The sequence below is a fragment of the Saimiri boliviensis genome, chromosome 12 (genome assembly GCF_048565385.1).
Source record: "Saimiri boliviensis isolate mSaiBol1 chromosome 12, mSaiBol1.pri, whole genome shotgun sequence".
NCBI classification, from domain to species: Eukaryota; Metazoa; Chordata; class Mammalia; order Primates; family Cebidae; genus Saimiri; species Saimiri boliviensis.
The window spans coordinates 22,583,156-22,601,463 of record NC_133460.1 but is presented as its reverse complement, the minus strand read 5'-3'; the positions used below and the strand labels follow the sequence as shown (position 1 = coordinate 22,601,463).

The 18,308-nt window shown below is 41.3% G+C and overlaps 1 protein-coding gene across 3 annotated transcripts in view; it reads left to right on the top strand.

Moving 5' to 3' along the window:
• ZNF25 (zinc finger protein 25) overlaps positions 1 to 18,308 on the top strand; it is a 50,063-nt gene that overhangs the window by 18,107 nt on the left and 13,648 nt on the right. The window contains exons 1-3 of one of the 3 annotated variants that reach the window (XM_010340638.3): positions 437 to 3,443; positions 8,230 to 8,336; positions 8,444 to 8,559. In XM_010340638.3, the coding sequence (XP_010338940.1) occupies positions 8,545 to 8,559 (15 nt within the window). In that variant the 5' untranslated portion in view covers positions 437 to 3,443; positions 8,230 to 8,336; positions 8,444 to 8,544. The other 2 variants (XM_003930022.4, XM_074382081.1) reach the window with 2 other exon arrangements.

The following is an 18,308-nucleotide window of genomic DNA, read 5'->3' as shown; positions in this document are numbered from 1 at the left end:
TTGTCAATTTTATTTATCTTCTCAAAGGATCAGCTTTTCAGTTCATTTGTTTTCTCTATATTTTTCTATTTCATTGATTTCCACTCTGATACTTATTATTTCCTTTCTCCTGCTTATTTTTAGCTGTTTTTCCTCTTAAATGTTTCTAGTTTCTGGGCGCGGTGGCTCAAGCCTGTAATCCCAGCACTTTGGGAGGCCGAGGCGGGTGGATCACGAGGTCGAGAGATCGAGACCACCCTGGTCAACATGGTGAAACCCCGTCTCTACTAAAAGTGCAAAAAATTAGCTGGGCATGGTGGCACGTGCCTGTAATCCCAGCTACTCAGGAGGCTGAGGCAGAAGAATTGCCTGAACCCAGGAGGTGGAGGTTGCGGTGAGCCGAGATCGCGCCATTGCACTCCAGCCTGGGTAACAAGGGCGAAACTCCGTCTCAAAAAAAAAAAAAAAAAAAAAAAAAATGTTTCTAGTTTCTTAAGGTGGGAAGCTGAGGTCATTCATTAGAGACTTCTTTTTTTTGAATGTTTACTGCTGTAAATTTTCCTCCAAGTGCAGTTTTAATGGCATCCCACAAATTTTGATATGTTTCTATTTTCATTTAATTCAAATTACCTTCTAATTCCCCCTCTCTTTAATTTGCAATTTGACCCATGGGTTATTTAGAATTACGTTATTTAGGTTGGGTGCAGTGGGTCATGCCTCTAATCCCAGCATTTGAGAGGCCAAAGTGGGAGAATTGCTTGAGTCTAGGAGTTTGAGACCAGCCTGGGCAACCCAGTGAGACCTGGTCTCTACAAAAATAGTTGGGAGCATAGTGGCACGTGCTTATAGTCTTAGCTACTAGGGAGGCTGAGGCTGGAAGATCACTTCATCCCAGGGTTTGGAGGCCGCAGTGAGTTATGATCACACCACCGCACAGAGCCTAGGCAACAAAAAAGAAAAGGAAGAATAATAAAGAGAAAGAAAAGGAGGAGAAGGAAAAGAAGAAAGAGGAGGCGGGGAATGGAGAGGAGAAAAGGAAGAAGAAGAGGAGAAAGAAGAAAAAGAAATGTGTTTGGCATTTAGTTTCCAAATATTAGATTATTTTCCAAATATAATTAGGTATTAATTTATAATTTAACTCCATTATGGCCAGAGACTGTATTTTGAATGACTTGAATTCTTTTAAATTTATAAGACATCTTTGATGGCACAAATTATAGTCTCTTTTGACATATTCCATGTGCACTTGAAAAGAATATATATTTTGTTGTTGGAAAATGGAATGTTTTATAAATGTTAGGTTAATAACCTAACATGATTGATAGTGTAGTTTAGGTCTTTGGTATCCTTGTTGATTTTCTATTCCACCAAATATTGAGAAAGAGTATGAGATCTCAAACTATAATTGCAGATTGTGCAATTATAGTTATAAAAGCTTGTGCAATTATAATTATAAAAGCTTCCTGGTTCTCTGAAATACGGTTTTCATAAAATGCATAAAATTTCTGGCCATTAATGTTTCAAATAAAAATTTTACCTTCCCCTTCTCCACTCTCTTCTTGTGGATTTCAATTACATATATGTTAGACAGCTTAAAGTTGTTCCATAGCTCACTGATGCTTCTTTCACATTTTTTATATTATCTTATTGTTTCATTTTGAAGTTTCTGCTGCTGTCTTCAAATCTACCAATCTTTTATTTGGTTTCTAATTTGCTATTAATCCCATTCAGTGTATTTTTCATCACAGACATTGTAGATTCCATCTGTACAGTTGGTTTGATCTTTTAATGTTGTCCGTGTCTCTGCTTGTCTCTGAACATCTAGACACAATTATGGAAACTTTTTAATGTCCTTACCTGGTAAGTCAGACATCTGTATCAGTTCTGGGTCAGTTTTGCATAGTTCATTTTTCTCCTCATAGTGAGTTGTTATTTTCGTGTTTCTTTGCAAACCTGCTGATCTTATTTATTTATTTGGAGACAGAGGCTCACTCTGTTGCCCAGGCTGGAGTGCAATGGCATGATCTCAACTCGCTGCAACTTCCACCTCCCGGGTTCAGGCAGTTCTCCTGCTTTTGCCTCCCGACTAGCTGAGACTACAGGCGCCCACCACCACACTCAGCTAATTTTTGTATTTTTAGTACAGATGGATTTCACCATGCTAGCCAGGCTGGTGTCCACCCGCCTCAGCCTCCCAAAGTGCTGGAATTACAGGCATGAGCCACCACACCCGGCCTGCTGGCTAATCTTTGAATGAGATTAGCAGATATTGGGAATTTTATGGTGCCTTTGGCACCATAAAATGTTTTTGTATTTCTCTAAATATTATTGAGGTTTGTTCTGGGGTGCAGTTAATCGATAGTGTTGAATTTTACTTTTAACATTTGTAGTGTTTATTCTAGGGCTAATTACTCTTCATTGCCGAGAGGAGACCATTCTGAGTACTCTACCCAATGCTCATGAATCATGATTGTTTTCACCCTGGCCAGTGATGGGCAGGCACTTTCCCCAGCATCACTGGGCTGTATTCCCTTTAATCTTTTTGGATGACTCTTTCCCCAACCTCAGGTGGTTTCCTCATATGCATGTTCCAGACAGAACTCTGCTGAGTTATCAAGGAGGACCTTCTGAAGATCACCAGCGCTCTCTTTCTGTGCAGCTCTCTTCTTAGGTAACTTGCCCTGTAAACTCTGCCTTGGTCTCTCTGGACTCTCAGCTGTATCTCCCCAATTCAAGTAGTCCAGGACACACAGCCTGAGATCCCCCTCCTTGTGCCACAGCCTGGAGACTCTTTTAAGGCAGTAAACTGTAGCAAATGTAGAGCTTACTTATTTCATATAATTCTATACCATTAGGATAAAATCTGTGTAAATTTATGAGAAGGATGTGCACCTAACATTAAGCGTTTTTGTTTTTGGGAAGTGGTATGTGTGGCTCTCGTTTTCTGTTTTAGCTTACACATATTTTCTAGTTTATTACGTTTCGTGCATTGTTTGCACAATTGTGAAAGCTAGGCATTATCCCTCATATCCTGTGTAGTACTGTAGCCACAGAGTTCAATCACTTTAACGAAACTGCCCATCAGTGTTCCTTGCAGCATCTCACGGTGGCCTTACCTTCAAGGCCCACTATGCGGGGTGCGACTCCAGGGCCATCACTGAGCAAGGCCAGCGCCAGCCCGCTTCAGGAAACTCGACAGCACACACTCAGGCCACTGGAGGAGGCGGCGCCTCAGGACGTCATCCAAGATGGAGTCGTAGCTGGGCCTTCTGGGAAGCGTAGTTCTGGAGTAGGGCTCAGAGAACGTTCTGCGCATGTGCAGTGCCGTCTTCTTTCTGGCGTAGCCGTTTTTGTCTCACGCCCCAGGGAGTGAGAGGACTCCTGGGCTTCCAGGTCTCGGCTGGACTGCAAAGGGCGGGGCCTGGGCTCGGCGCAGGCCGGCAGCGGAGACCGAGCCCCTGCAGGTGTGTGGAAGGCCTTTGCGGGCGGGAGGGCCTGGGAGGCGGGTTCTCAAGCCTGGAAGCCGCCTCCTGGCCCGGGAGCGGCCTCCGCCAAGGACCCCGGGTGGGAGCGGCCTGGTGTGAAGGTGGGCGCTCGTGCCCCTGCTCTGAATGGCGTTTGCCCGACCTGTTTGAGGGGCGGCCCAAGGAGGCCTGCGGCGGCAGGGCAGCGGGCGCCCGAGGCAGCCGCCCTGTGTGACCTGGATTGGAGCCGCCACGTCAGGCGCGCTGGCCGCTGCAGACGTGGCGCTAGGAAGCCGGAGGGACATGGGCCCTGGTCCAGCGTCTGCACTTGGTTCCATTTCGGCTCGACGCCCATCTGGGAAATGATGGGGGCCTTTGGGTACTGAATAGGGTAGTAGATGTAAAGTATGATACAGGACTCAATAAAGGTGAGCTGCTTCTGTTATTACAAGACATGCTGTTTTCATTATTGGCTCATTTAATCATCGTTAACCATCCTTTCCACTTAATCACTTCCATTTAAAGAAATGTGACTACTGAAGATTCAGAGAGATAAATTTGTTTACCCAGTATTAGCAGGTGGGATCTGAATCCTCACTTTTTCCTCTGAGTTCATGCACCTTCCCACACTAAAATCCAGTCTTGGATTGTATTTAGCACAGCATTTGTCCCTTGAGCACCACCAGAACGCAGTTGCGGAGTATACTGAACCCAGTCTTACCACGTAGTGTTTTGTTTCCAAAATGCTTGGGGAGTCTTCAGAGCCCTTGAGTCAAAAGGTTAATCATTTAAGGCCTTCCTGCATCCTCCAACCTTAGTCTCTTCTCAGAGGATTGTTAAATGTGTAAATTGAAACCACCCTTTGAGCCCTCAATTTAGCATTTTACTAGAGAAGCTGGGAATCCCATCCAGGCCAGAGGCTAGTCTCCAAAGAGAGGAAATGGGACAAAGAATTTTCTTTTACAGATGAAAACTGTAGTTCATCAGTCCCCCCATATTATGATCGTGATATCATGGCTGATAGCTTTCATTTTATAAGCACCATGCTAGCTGGAAGTGGTGTTTTTCCCAGTTTTTTTTTTTTGTGGGGGGTGAAACATAATGTACATATAGGGTACACCTAAAATATTGATATATGTGTACAATGTGTGATGATCAAATCAGGGTAATTATGATATTTATCGTTTCTTTGTGATATGAAATTCCAGATCCTCTAGCTACTCTGAAATATACAATAAACGATTTATTGTTACCTCTAGATACTCTGAAATACACAATAAACGATTTATTGTTATTGTTAACAACTGTCACCATACTGGCTATTGAACACTAGGACTTATTCCTTCTATTTAACTGTATTTTTGAACCCATTAATCAGCCTTTCTTCATTCCTCACCCCCTGCTTCCCTTCACAGCCTCTGATAACTATCATTCTACTTCCTAGCTTCATGAGATCAACTATTTTAGCTCTCACATATGAGTGAGAACATATTTGTCTTTCTGTGCCTTGTTTATTTCATGTAACATAGTGTCCTCCAGTTCAATCTTTATTGCTGCAATGACAAAATTTCATTCTTTTTATTTCACTGTGTAGAAATACCACAATTTTCATTATCTATTCATGTATTGATGAGTACTTTGATTGTGTCTTGACTATTGTGAATAGCGCTGCAATAAAAACGGGAGTGTAGAGATCTCTTCAATACACTGATTTCCTTTCTTTTGGATATATACATAGCAGTGAGATTGCTAGATCTTATGGTAGTTCTATTTTTAGTTTTTTAAGGAACCTCCATACTGTTTTCCATAGTGGCTGTACTAATTTACATTGCCACCAAGAGTACCTGAGGGTTCCCCTTTCTCCATATCCCAGCATTTGTTATTTTTTGTCTTTTTTCTAACAGCCATTTTAATGGGTAAAATGATATCCCATGAAGTTTTCGATTTGCACTTGTCTGATGATTAGTGATGTTGAGCATTTTATCATACAACTATTGGCCATTTTATGTCTTCTATTGTGAAATGTCTGTTCAGATCATTTGCTCATTTTTTTAAATCAACTTTTTGTTGACTGTTGAGTTCCTTATATATTTTGGTTACTAATATTTTTTCAGATGGGTAGTTTGCAAAATTTTCTCCTATTCTTCAGTGTCTTTTCACTGATTGTTTACTTTGCTGTGCTGAAACTTTTTAGTTTGATGTAACCCCATTTGTCTATTTTTGCCTTTGTTGCTTGTGCTTTTGAGGTCTTACCAAAAAGATTTTGCCCAGACCAATGTTCTGAAGCATTTCCAAATGTTTTCTTCTAGTAGTTTCATAGTTTTAGACCATAAATTTAAGTCTTTAATCTATTGTTATTTGATTTTTACATGATGAGAGATGGGTTCTAGTTTCATTCTTCTGCACATAGATATCCAGTTTTCTCAGCACCATTTATCAGAGACACTGCCATTTCTCCAATGCGTGTTCTTGGTGCCTTTGTCAAAAATAACATTGGCAGGCCGGGAGCGGTGGCTCACGCCTGTAATCCCAGCACTTTGGGAGGCCAAGGCGGGTGGATCACGAGGTCAAGAGATCGAGACCATCCTGGTCAACATGATGAAACTCCGTCTCTACTAAAAATACAAAAAATTAGCTGGGCATGGTGGTGCGTGCCTGTAATCCCAGCTACTCAGGACGCTGAGGCAGGAGAATTGCCTGAACCCAGGGGGCGGAGGTTGCAGTGAGCCGAGATCACGCCATTGCACTCCAGCCTGGGTAACAAGAGCAAAACTCTGTCTCAAAAAAAATAAAAAATAAATAATAAATAATAAATAACATTGCCTATAACTGCATGTATTGATTTTTCAATTCTCTGTTCCATTGGTCTATGTGTCTGTTTTTATGCCAGTACTATACTGTTTTGTTTACTGTAGCTTTATAGTATATTTTTAAAGTCGTAGTGCAATGCCTCCAGCTTTGTTCTTTTTGCACAAAATTGCTTTGGCTATTCAGGGGCTTTGGTGGTTTCATATAAATTTTAGGGTTTTTTTTTTCCCTATTTCTGTGAAGAATGTCATTGGTGTTTGGATATGGATTGCATTGAATCTATAGATTGCTTTTAGTACTATGGACACTTTAACAATATTAATTCTGCCAGTCCATGAGCATGGGATATCTTTACATTTTAATATCATTCATCCATGTTTTTATTATTATTATTTTGAGACAGGGTCTCAGTTTGGCATGATCTTGGCTCACTACAACCTCTTCTCCTTGGGTTCAAGTGGTTCTCCTGCCTCAGCCTCCCGAGTAGCTGGGATTACAGGAGTGCATCACCACACCTGGCTAATTTTGTGTGTGTGTGTGTGTTTTTAGTGGAAACAGGGTTTCACCATGTTGGCTAGTCTGATTTTGAACTCCTGACCTCAGGTGATCCACCCACCTCCGCCTACCAAAGTGCTGGGATTACAGGTGTGAGCCATGATGCCCAGTCTGTTTTATACTTTTAATTGTAGGCTCTTTCACTTTTTTTTGGTTAAATTTATTCCTAGGTGTTGGAGTATTTTTGGTAGCTATTGTAAATGGGATTGCTTTCTTGGTTTCTTTTTCAGATTGTTCACTATTGGTGTATGGAAATGCTACTGATTTTTTATTTTTTATTTTTATTTTTTGAGACGTAATTTCGCTCCTGTTACCCAGGCTGGAGTGCAATGGCGTGATCTCGGCTCACTGCAACCTCCGCCTCCTGGGTTCAGGCAATTCTCCTGCCTCAGCCTCCTGAGTAGCTGGGATTACAGGCACGTGCCACCATGCCCAGCTAATTTTTTGTATTTTTAGTAGAGACGGGGTTTCACCATGTTGACCAGGATGGTCTCGATCTCTAGACCTTGTGATCCACCCGCCTCAGCCTCCCAAAGTGCTGGGATTACAGGCTTGAGCCACCGCGCCCGGCTGCTACTGATTTTTTAATGTTGATTTTGTAACCTGAAACTTTACTGAATTCATGTATCAGTTCTACCAGTTTTTTGGTGGAGTCTTTATGTTTTCCTAAATATAGGGTCATGTCAACTGTGAACAAAGATAATTTGACTTTTTTCTTTCCAATTGGGATGCCCTGTATGGTTTCTGCTGCTTATGAAAAGGACCTAAGGATTATGACATGTAGTTGCCTGTTGCTACATATATGAAGCACTTGAGAATTATGCTGCCTGTTATTTTAGAAGCTAGATTTGTGTCACTGTCAGCAGATTAGATTGTCAAGTCAGAGTTCATCAGGCCCTAATTAAATTTTAGGCCCAGCCCGGGTTTTGAAGAGACATTGCATTGCAGGTACTGTCTGTATTTGTGATCCTGGGTGAAGACTTACAGAATCAGAATGGTACATGAAGGGTTATTCAAATTATCTATTTCCTAATCATTTTAAAGACAAAAGCATTGTAACTAAGACAGTCACTAAGTTTGTTTATAGCAGAGCCTAGGGTAGAACTGAGTCTTTAAGTTCACTATATCATATTTACATCAAAAGAAGGTTCTTGGAGAAGTGGTTTTTAAGAAACTGCAATTTAGGGACCAAAAAATTTCTTGTTTTTGAGAACTTTAAAGAGACTTTTGAGCCTTGGGTTTATAATAGAAAAAAATGGTTATGATATGTAATTAAAGTAACTTTTATGTGTCAGTAAATATATTTCTCTAACATCATTTCTGTTGTCAGCAAAGGACTCCAATACTTTGGATATTATACATGTTATGTAACTAATCTGTCATTATTGGATACTTAAGTTTTCAATTCTTTTGTGTTATTCAGAAAACAGAAATGTAATTTTCAAAACAGCCAATAGGAAAGAGATGTTTAGATTCACTCAAAAATGTCCCAGGTTCATCAAGATTTATATCAGAGTCACCAGTGGACAGGTGGGTGCTACTTTATCATGGTCCTTACTATTCTTTCTAATGGGTCAAAGGGACATTTTCTCAGACATATATATTTTGCTGAAATGTTTTATGAAAATTTCTCACAGGTGATTCCTGGGGCTGCCAGATAAGATCCCTATGACTTCTGTCTTTCAACTTTCCCTGCTCTGGCTTTGTGGTTTTCACCCATTCCCAAAAGCAGCAGAAAATGAACAAGTTCCAGGTGAGTCATTTATTTAGCCCTTATTTTCACTGTGTGTGTGTAATGAGTTTTATGAATGAGAGCCTATATACTAAATTAGAAACATAGAAGTAGTTAAAAATCACCTTCAGGCAAAATATCATTTGAATAAAACAGTGGTTTTCAAAATGTAGTCTGCAGATCCCTGGGGGCTCCAAGATGCTCTCAAGGAGTCTATAAGGTCCACACTCAGAGTGCTAAAATGCAGATTGCCTTTTACACTGTTGATACTTGCACTGATGGCATGAAAGCAATGCTAAATAGATTGCTGCCTGTTTGGCATAAAGTAGACAATCACATTGATGCTAACAAATGTGATTTTTTTTTTTTTTTTTGAGATAGAGTCTTGCTCTGTTGCCCAGGCTGGAGTGCAGTGGCACAATCTCAGCTCACTGTAGCCTCTGCCTCCCAAGTTCAAGTGATTCTCCTACCTCAGCTTCCCAAGTAGCTGGGATTACAGGCACCTGCCACCATGCCCAGCTAATTTTTGTACTTTTAGTAGAGAAGGAGTTTCACCACATTGACCAGGCTAGTCTCAACTCCTCACCTCAAATGATCTGCCTGCCTCGGCCTCCCAAAATGCTGGGATTACAAGCATGAGCTACCAGTCCTGGCCAAAAATGTGATTTTTAAAATATATTTTATAACAATATGTCAACATTTGAGTAATATTTCTGAGGTATATGTTCAGTGATAATGTCAAGCAATTTAGGACAAAGTGATACAGAGAAGTGAGGAACCAGTTATAGGTTGGTTAGGACAATGCTACCCTGAAAGATAGTATTTGAGGAAAGTCCTGAACGAGAGAGACAGCCAAGTAGAAATCTGAGGGAGAAGCAGGAAAAACAGTAATCCTAACACCCCAAAGCATGTTTGAGAAACAGTATGTAGGATATTGAAGCTAGGTATGTGACTTAGGGAAAGAATAGTAAGAGGTAACATCAGAGAGGCAGAGGAAGCTAGAATATGTATGGCCCTTGTAGGCTGTAAAAAACTTTGAATTTTGATTTTTTTGTTCATTTAAAAATCATCCTTTATATAATCAAAGGAATGTACATAATGAAATCTGTCCTTGGGGGGAAAGAATTTAGCCATTCAATAATAAGTATGGTATAAGCTACAGATTTTACACAAATACCTTTTGTCAGATGAAGGAAGTTCCCTTTTTTTTCCTAGTTTGTTCAGAGTTTTTATCATGAATGGATCTTGAATTTTGTCAAATGCTTTTCTGCTTTTTTTTGAGATAACCGTGTTGTTTTTCTTTTTTAGTTTGTTAACATAGCGAAATACATTGTTAGATGTTCAAATGTGGAATCAACCTTGCATTGCCAGGATAAATAGGTCATAATGTGTATATATATATGTATATTTTTTTGAGTTGGGTCTCACTCTGTTGCCAGACTGGAGTGCAGTGGTGTGACCTCGGCTCCTGCAACCTCTGCCTCTGGGGTTCAAGTGATTCTCCTGCCTCAGCCGCCAAAGTAGCTGGGACTACAGGCTCGCACCACTACACTGGCTAATTTCTTGTATTTTAGTAGAGACGGGGTTTCACCATGTTGGCCAGGATGGTCTCAATTTCCTGACTCTGATCCGTCTGCCTCGGACTCTCAAAGTGCTGGGATTACAGGCATGAGCCACTGTGCCCAGCCTGTGTATATTTTTATATATTGCTGAATTAGGTTTGCCAACATTTTGTTGAGGATTTTTGTGTCTGTCACCATGAGGGATGTTGATCAGTGATCAATATAGTAGTAAATGTTTAATAATCATATTTTAGGAGTTGGGAAAGTTGGTTTATACTGTTTATCAATTTCTATAGTATAAGTACTCCCACCATGGCAAATTTCAAGTACATCCTAAAAACTTAATCTTCCGAGCTGATACAAACTGGTGCCAGCAACCACTGTAGTTGTCATTTCTGGTAATGTTCTTGTTAGATTTGGGTCTCAGATTGTTAGATTTGGGTCTCTCCTTTATGTGAGCCTCGTAAAGTGAGTTGAGAATGGTGATTTTTTTCTTGCTTTTATGGAAGAAATTGCATATAATTGGTATTGTTTCTGCAGCATTGTTGGATTGAATTCAATGAAACCATTTAGGCCTGCAGTTTTTTGTTCAAAGAGTTTGCTTACTTGTTTTAATTCAAGTAAAATTTACATACCATTTATTCATCATTTAAAAGTATACAACTGGGAGGTAGTAATATTTAGTACATTCACAGTGTTGTGTAATTCCACCTCTACCTAGTTTCAAAACATTTTCACCATCCTAAAAGAAAACTCCATTAAGCAGTCATTCCCTGTTCTCTCTCCCCTTTATACCCTGGCAGCCACTAATATACTTTCTGTCTCTATGGATCTATCTATTCTAGATATTTCATATAAGTGACATCATACATTATGTAACCTTTTGTGTCTGCCTTATTTCACTTAGCATGTTTTCTAGGTTCATCCACCTTGGAGAATTTAGCAGTACATCATTCCTTTTTAGGACTAAAATGCCATTGTGTATATATGCCACAATTTGTCATTCATCCACTGACAGACATTTGAGTGGTTTATAAGTATTTGCTACCTATTTTCAATTCTTTTGGCTATATACCTAAAAGTGGAACTGCTGGGTTGTCTGGCAATTCTGTTTAACTTTTTGAGGAACTGCCAAACTTCCACACCAGCTGCATCATTTTACATTCCCATCAGCAATGTACAAGGGTTTTGGTTTCTCCATATCCCCCCGCAACACCTGTTCTCCATTTTAAAAATTATGCCCATTATAATTGGGGTGGGAGGGTGAAGTGGTATTGTTGCGATTTTGCCTTGCATTTCTTTAGAGATGAATGATGTTGAACATCTTCTAGTGTGCTTTTGCTTTTTCTATTTTTTTTTCTAGTGTGCTTTTTAGCCATTTGTATATACTGTCATCATTTGGTACATGCAGGTGATTGGTTCCAGGACCCCTGCATATACTAAAATCCAAACATACTCAAGTCCTGCAGTCAGCTCCTCAGAACCCATGTATGCAAAAAATTGGCCCTCTATATGTGTGAGTTTCCAATCTTGCAAATACTATATTTTCAAACTGGGCGAGGTGGCTCATACCTTAATCCCAGCACTTTGAGAGGCCAAGGTAGGCGGATCACCTGATGTCAAGAGTTCAAGATCAGCCTAGCCAACATGGTGAAACCCCATTTCTGCTGAAAACACAAATACTATATTTTCAATCTTTATGTTTGGTTGAATATAATCTGCATCCATGCCTATTTTGTTCAAGGGTCAGTTGTATTATTTGGGGAAATGTTGATCTTTTTGTTGTTAAATTATGAGAATGTTTTATGGCTGGGCACAGTGGCTCACACCTGTAATCCCAGCATTTTGGGAGGCCAAGGTGGGCGGATGACTCGAGGACATGGTGAAACCCCATTTCTACTCAAAATAAAAAAAATTAGCTGGGTGTGGTGGTGTGCACCTATAGTCCCAGCTCCTTGGAAGGCTGAGGAGAATCACCTGAACCCAGGAGGTAGAAGTTTCAGGGAGCCGAGATTGTGCAGTTGGTAGTTGGTTGTGCTCCAGCCTGGGCAACAGAGCAAGACTCTGTTTTTAAAGAAAAAAAAAAAAGAAAAGAAAAAAGGCCAGGCACAGTGGCCCATGCCTGTAACCTCAGCACTTTGGGAGGCCAAGGTGGGCAGATCACGAGGTCAGCAGTTTGAGACCAGGCTGGCCAACATAGTGAAACCCCATCTCTACTAAAAATACAAAAAATTAGCCAGGAGTGGAGGTGGGTGCCTGTAATCCCAGCTACTGGAGAGGCTGAGGCAGGATAATAGCTTAAACTGGGGAGGCGGAGGTTGCAGTGAGCCGAGATGGCGCCATTGCACTCCAGCCTGGGCAATAGTGTGAGACTCTATCTCAAAAAAAAAAAAAATGTGTTTTATATATTCTGGATAATATACCTTCATGAGGATAGATGATTTTCAAATATTTTCTATACTGTGGGTTGTCTTTTCTGTTGTGACAGTGTTCTATAATGCACAACATTTCAAATTATGATGAAGTACAATTTATTTTTCTTTTGTTCGTGCTTTTGATGTCATATAGAAGAATCCATTGCCAAATTCAAGATAAGCTGTTTTCTTTTCTTTTTTTTTTTTTTTTTTTTTGAGACAGAGTTTCGCTCGTTACCCAGGCTGTAGTGCAATGGCACGATCTCGGCTCACTGGGCTGTTTTCGTTTAAGAGTTCTACATATTTAACTAATATATTTAGGTCATTGATCCATTTTAAATTGATTTTTGCATATTATGTGAGGTAGAGGTCCCATTTAATTCACGCATGTAGGCATTCAGTTTTCTCAGTATTATTAGGTAAAGAGACTATTCTTTTCCCACTGAATGATCTTGGCATCCTTGTTGAAAAATCAGTTGGTACTGGACGTGATAGCTCATAGTCATCACTGTAGGTGGCCAAGGTGGGCAGATCTCTTGAGCCTAGGAATTCAAGACCATTCTGGGCAACATGGCAAAACCCCGTCTCTACAAAATACAAAAATTAGCTTGGCGGGTGGTGTGTACTTTTAGTCCCAGATACTTGGGAGGCTAAGGCAGGGGATCATCTGAGCCTGGGGAGGTCCAGGCTGCAGTAAGCCATTATTGTACCATTACACTCCAGCAAGTAAGACCATATCTCAGAAAAAAAATAAAGATTAAGAAAATCATGTGGTCATGGATACATGGGTTTATTTCTGGATATAAGTCTGTCCCATTAGACTGTACATCTGTCCTTATCCCAGTACCTCACTGTTTTTTTTGTTTGTTTGTTTTTGTTTTTGTTTTTAAGATGGGGTTTCACCATGATGGCCAGGCTGGTCTTGAACTCCTGACCTCAGGTGATCCATCCACCTCGGCCTCCCAAAGTGCTAGGATTACAGGCGTGAGCCACAGTGCCCAGCCTTACCTCACTGTTTTGATAACTGTAGCTTTATAGTAAGTTTTGAAATTGTGAAGTATGAGTCCTCTGACTTTATTCTTCTTTCCCAATGTTTTGCCTATTGGGGACCCCTTGCAATTCCATATGAATTTGAGGATAGTCTTTTCCATTTCTGTGCAAAAGCCATTGGGAGTTTGATAGGGACTGGTTTGAATCTGTAAATTTCTTTGGATAGTATTGTCATTTGAACTGTATTAAGTCTCCCAGTCCATGAATACAGGATGCCATCTAATTCAGGTCTCATTTTAGTTAGGCAGCCAGCTCTTTTGGTTACTATTTTCATGAAATGCCTTTTCCATCCTTTCTTTTCAACCTACTTGTGTCTTTGGATCTAAATTTAATTTTAGAAAGCATATATTTCAATGTTTTTAATAAACAGTCAATCTCTGCCCTTAATTGGTGAGTCTAATCTATTTATATTTAAAGTGATGTTTGATAAAGACTTACTTCTGCAACTTGGCATTTTTCTTCTCCATACTTTACATCTTTTCCTTTAATTCCTATGTGATATGGTTTGGCTCTGTGTCCCCACCCAAATCTCATGTCAAATTGTAATCCTTAATGTTGGAGGAGGGGCCTGGTGGGAGGTGATTCAATCATGGGTGCAGACTTCCCTGTTGCTGTTCTTGTGAACAGTGAGTGAGTTCTGACAAGATCTGGTTAAAAGTGTGCAGTATTTCCCCTTGCTGTTCTTGTGAACAGATCTTCTGACAAGATGTGGTTAAAAATATATAGTACTTCCCTCCTTGCTCTCTCTTTCCTCCTCCTCCATGTGGCAATCACCTTCCGCCATGAGTGTAAGTTTCCTAAGGCCTCCACAGCCATGCTTCCTGTACAGCCTATGAAACCACGAGCCAATTAAACCTCTTTTCTTTATAAATTACTGAATCTCAGGTAGTTCTTTTTTTTTTTTTTATTCAATTGAGATGGAGTCCTCCTCTGTCACCCAGGCTGGAATACAGTGGTATGATCATGGCTTACTGCAACCTTTGCCTCCTGGGTTCAAATGATTCTCCTACCTCAGCCTCCCAAGTAGCTGAGATTACAGTTGCATGCCACCATGCCTGGCTAATTTTTGTATTTTTAGTAGAGACGGGGTTTTGCCATGTTGGCCATGTTGAATTCCTGACCTCAAATGATGTGTTCGCCTCAGCCTCCCAATGTGCTAGGATTATAGGAGTCAGCCACCATGCCCAGCCTCAGGTAGTTCTTTACAGCAATGTGATAATGGACTAATATACTCCAATACTGCCTTCTTCTAAAATTTTTTGTAATGTACCATTTTGCTTTCCTCTTCATTTCCTTTTGTGAATATTTTAAAGTGTTTTTAGTGGTTACTGTCAGGATTATAATTAACTTTTCTAATTTTTAACAATCTAGTTTGAATTGATACCAGCTTAGCTTCAGTAGTGTATAAAAACTGCTGATAGGCTGGGCATGATGGCTCATGCCTGTAAATCCCAGCACTTTGGAAGGCCAAGGTGGGCGGATCACAAGGTCAGGAGTTCAAGACCAGTCTGGCCAATGTGGTGAAACCCTGTCTCTACTAAAAACACAAAAATTAGCTAGGTGTGGTAGCAGGCACCTGCAGTCCCAGTTACTTGGGAGGCTGAGGCAGGAGAATCACTTGAACCCAGGAGGTAGAGGTTGCAGTGAGCTGAGATCGCATCACTGCATTCCAGGCAGGGCGACACAGTGAGACACCATCTCAAACAAACAACAACAAAAACTGCTTATATATAGCTCTATTTCTCCCGTTTATGTTGTTATTGTCACAAATTATATTTTTGTATGGTGTGTGCCCATTAACATATAATTACTATTTTATGCATTTGTCTTTTAAATCCTATAGGAAGCAAAAAGAGGAAATACAATAAAAACAATACCAGCTTTTATGTTTACCTTTATAGTTACCATTACCTGTGTTCTTTATAGCTTCATATGGCCTTAAATTACTGTCTAGTGTCCTTTCATTTCAGACTAAAAGACTCCTTGTAGCATTTCTTATAAGGTAGGTCTATAAGAAACAGTGTTTTAGCTTTTGTTTATCTTGGAATGTCTTAATTTCTTTGTATTATTGAAGGATAGTCTTGCTGGAACAGAATTATTGAAATAGAATTCTTTTCTTTCAGCACTTCAGTATGTCATCACACTGCCTTTTGGCTTTCATACTTTGTTAAGAAATCTGCTTCAGGCCGGGTACGGTGGCTCACGCCTGTAATCCCAGCACTTTGGGAGGCCGAGGCGGGCGGATCACAAGCTCAAGAGATCGAGACCATCCTGGTCAACATGGTGAAACCCCGTCTCTACTAAAAATACGAAAAATTAGCTGGGCATGGTGGCGCATGCCTGTCATCCCAGCTACTCAGGAGGCTGAGGCAGGAGAATTGCTTGAACCCAGGAGGCGGAGGTTGCGGTGAGCCGAGATCGCGCCATTGCACTCCAGCCTGGGTAACAAGAGCGAAACTCCGTCTCAAAAAAAAGAAAGAAATCTGCTTTGATCTTTATGGATTAATGGATTAATCTTAATGGTTGGTGTTGACTGCTTTATGAGGTTGCAAGTGGCTGTAAGTGGAATACCCTAGCATTCCAAAGTATGGAGGGCAGTGGTCCCCTTCCCACAGCTCCATTAGGCAGTACCCTGGTGGGGACTCTGTGGAGGCTCCAACCCCACATTTTCCCTCAACATTGCACTAGTAGTTTGTTTGTGAGGGCTCCATCTCTGTGGCAGACTTATGCCTAGACACCCAGGCTTTCTAGTACATCCTCTGAAATCTAGGGGGAAGCTGCCAAGCCTCCTTTATGATTCCATTCCGAACATCTGAAGACTTAAGACTACATGGAAACCATGAAATATTACAGGTTGTGCCCTCCTGAGCTGTGGCTCAAGCTGTACCTGGGCCCCCTGAGCTGAGGCTGGAACCAGAACAGCTGAGATACAGGGAGCAGTGTCACAAGGCTGCACAGGGCTGCACTGCTGTAGGCCTGGCCCCTGAAACCATTCTTCCTCTTAGGCCTCTGGGCCTGTGATGGAAGGCATTGTCCTGAAGATCTCTGAAATGCCTTTAAGGCCTTTTTGCCATTGTCTTGGATTAGTACTTGGCTCCATTTCAGTCATGCTTATCTCTCTAGTGGTTGCTAGAGAGTAGTGGTTGCTCCACAGCCTGCTTAGATTCTTTCTGTACCACAGGACCAGGCTGCAAACTTTCCAGACTTTATGCTTTGATTCCCTTTTCAGTATCAGTTCCAACTTTAAATCATTTCTTTGCTCCTGTATTTGGTCATAGGCTATTAGAAGCAGTCAGACTACATCTTGAATGCTTTGCTGCTTAGAAATTTCTTCTGCCAGATACCCTAAGTCATCATTCTTAAGTTCAGTCTTCCACAGATCCCTAGGACATGCAGTCAAGCTCTGTGCCAGAACAAAACATGGGTGACCTCTACTGCAGTTTCTAATAAATTCCTCCTTTTCATCTGAGACCTCATCAGCTTAGCCTGTTCTGTCTGTATTACCATCAGCATTTTGGTCACAGCCATTTAACCTGTCTCTTAGATGTTTCAAACTTTTCCTCATCTTAGTGTCTTCTTCTGAGCCTTCCAAATTCTTCCAACCTCTGCTTGTTACTCAGTTCCAAAGCTGCTTCTACATCTTCAGGTATCCTTATAGCAATGCTCCACTCCTCAGTACCAATTTTGTGTTAGTTCTTTTTTGCATTGCTGTAAAGAAATACCTGAGGCTGGGTCATTTATAAAGAGGTTTCATTGGCTCATGGTTTTGCAGGTTGTACAGGAAGCATGGCACTGGCATCTGCTCAGCTTCTGGTGAGGCCTCAGCAAGCTTTTACTCATGGCAGAAAGTGAACCAGGAGCCAGCACATCACATAGTTACAGTGAGTGCACATGCGAGAGAGAAGGGGTAGCGTCCAGAATTAAAAAAAAATTTGAGGTGGAGTCTCACTCTGTCACCCAGGCTGGAGTGCAGTGGCACGATCTCGGCTCACTGCAATCTCTGCCTCTCAGGTTCAAGTGATTCTCCTCCCTCAGCTTCCTGTGTAGCTGGGATTACAGGCGTGTATCACCATGCCTGGCTAATTTTTGTATTTTTAGTAGAGACGGGATTTCATCATGTTGGCCAGGCTGGTTTCAAACTCCTGACCTCAGGTGATCTGCCCACCTTGGCCTCCCAAAGTGCTGGGATTACAGGCGTTAGCCACCTGTGCCTGGTGCCAGATTCTTTTTTTTTTTTTTCCTTTTTGAGATGGAGTTTAGAGGATACACACATCCAAACTATATCAGTAGATGAGTAAGAAAAGAGTGCCACACACTTTCTCCCCAAAATTTAGCAGCCTCTTTCTTTATTAAGTCCTCCACTGGGCTGGGCGTGGTGGCTCACACTTGTAATCCAAGCACTTTGGAGGCCAAGATGGGCAGATCACCTGAGGTCGGAAGTTCAAGACCAGCCTGACCAACACGGTGGAACCCCATCTTTATAAAAAAGTAAGTACTCCACTGAGGCTGGATGAGGTGGTTCATGCCTGTAATCCCAGCACTTGGGAAGGGTGAGGCGGGTGGATCACCTGATGTCAGGAGTTCTAGACCAGCCTGGCCATCTTGGTGAAACCCCATCTCTACTAAAAATACAAAATTAGCTGGGTGTGTTGGTGGGTACCTGTAATCCAGCTACTTGAGAGGCTGAGGCAGGAAAACTGCTTCAACCCAGGAGGCAAAGTTTGCAGTGGGCTGAGATAGTGCC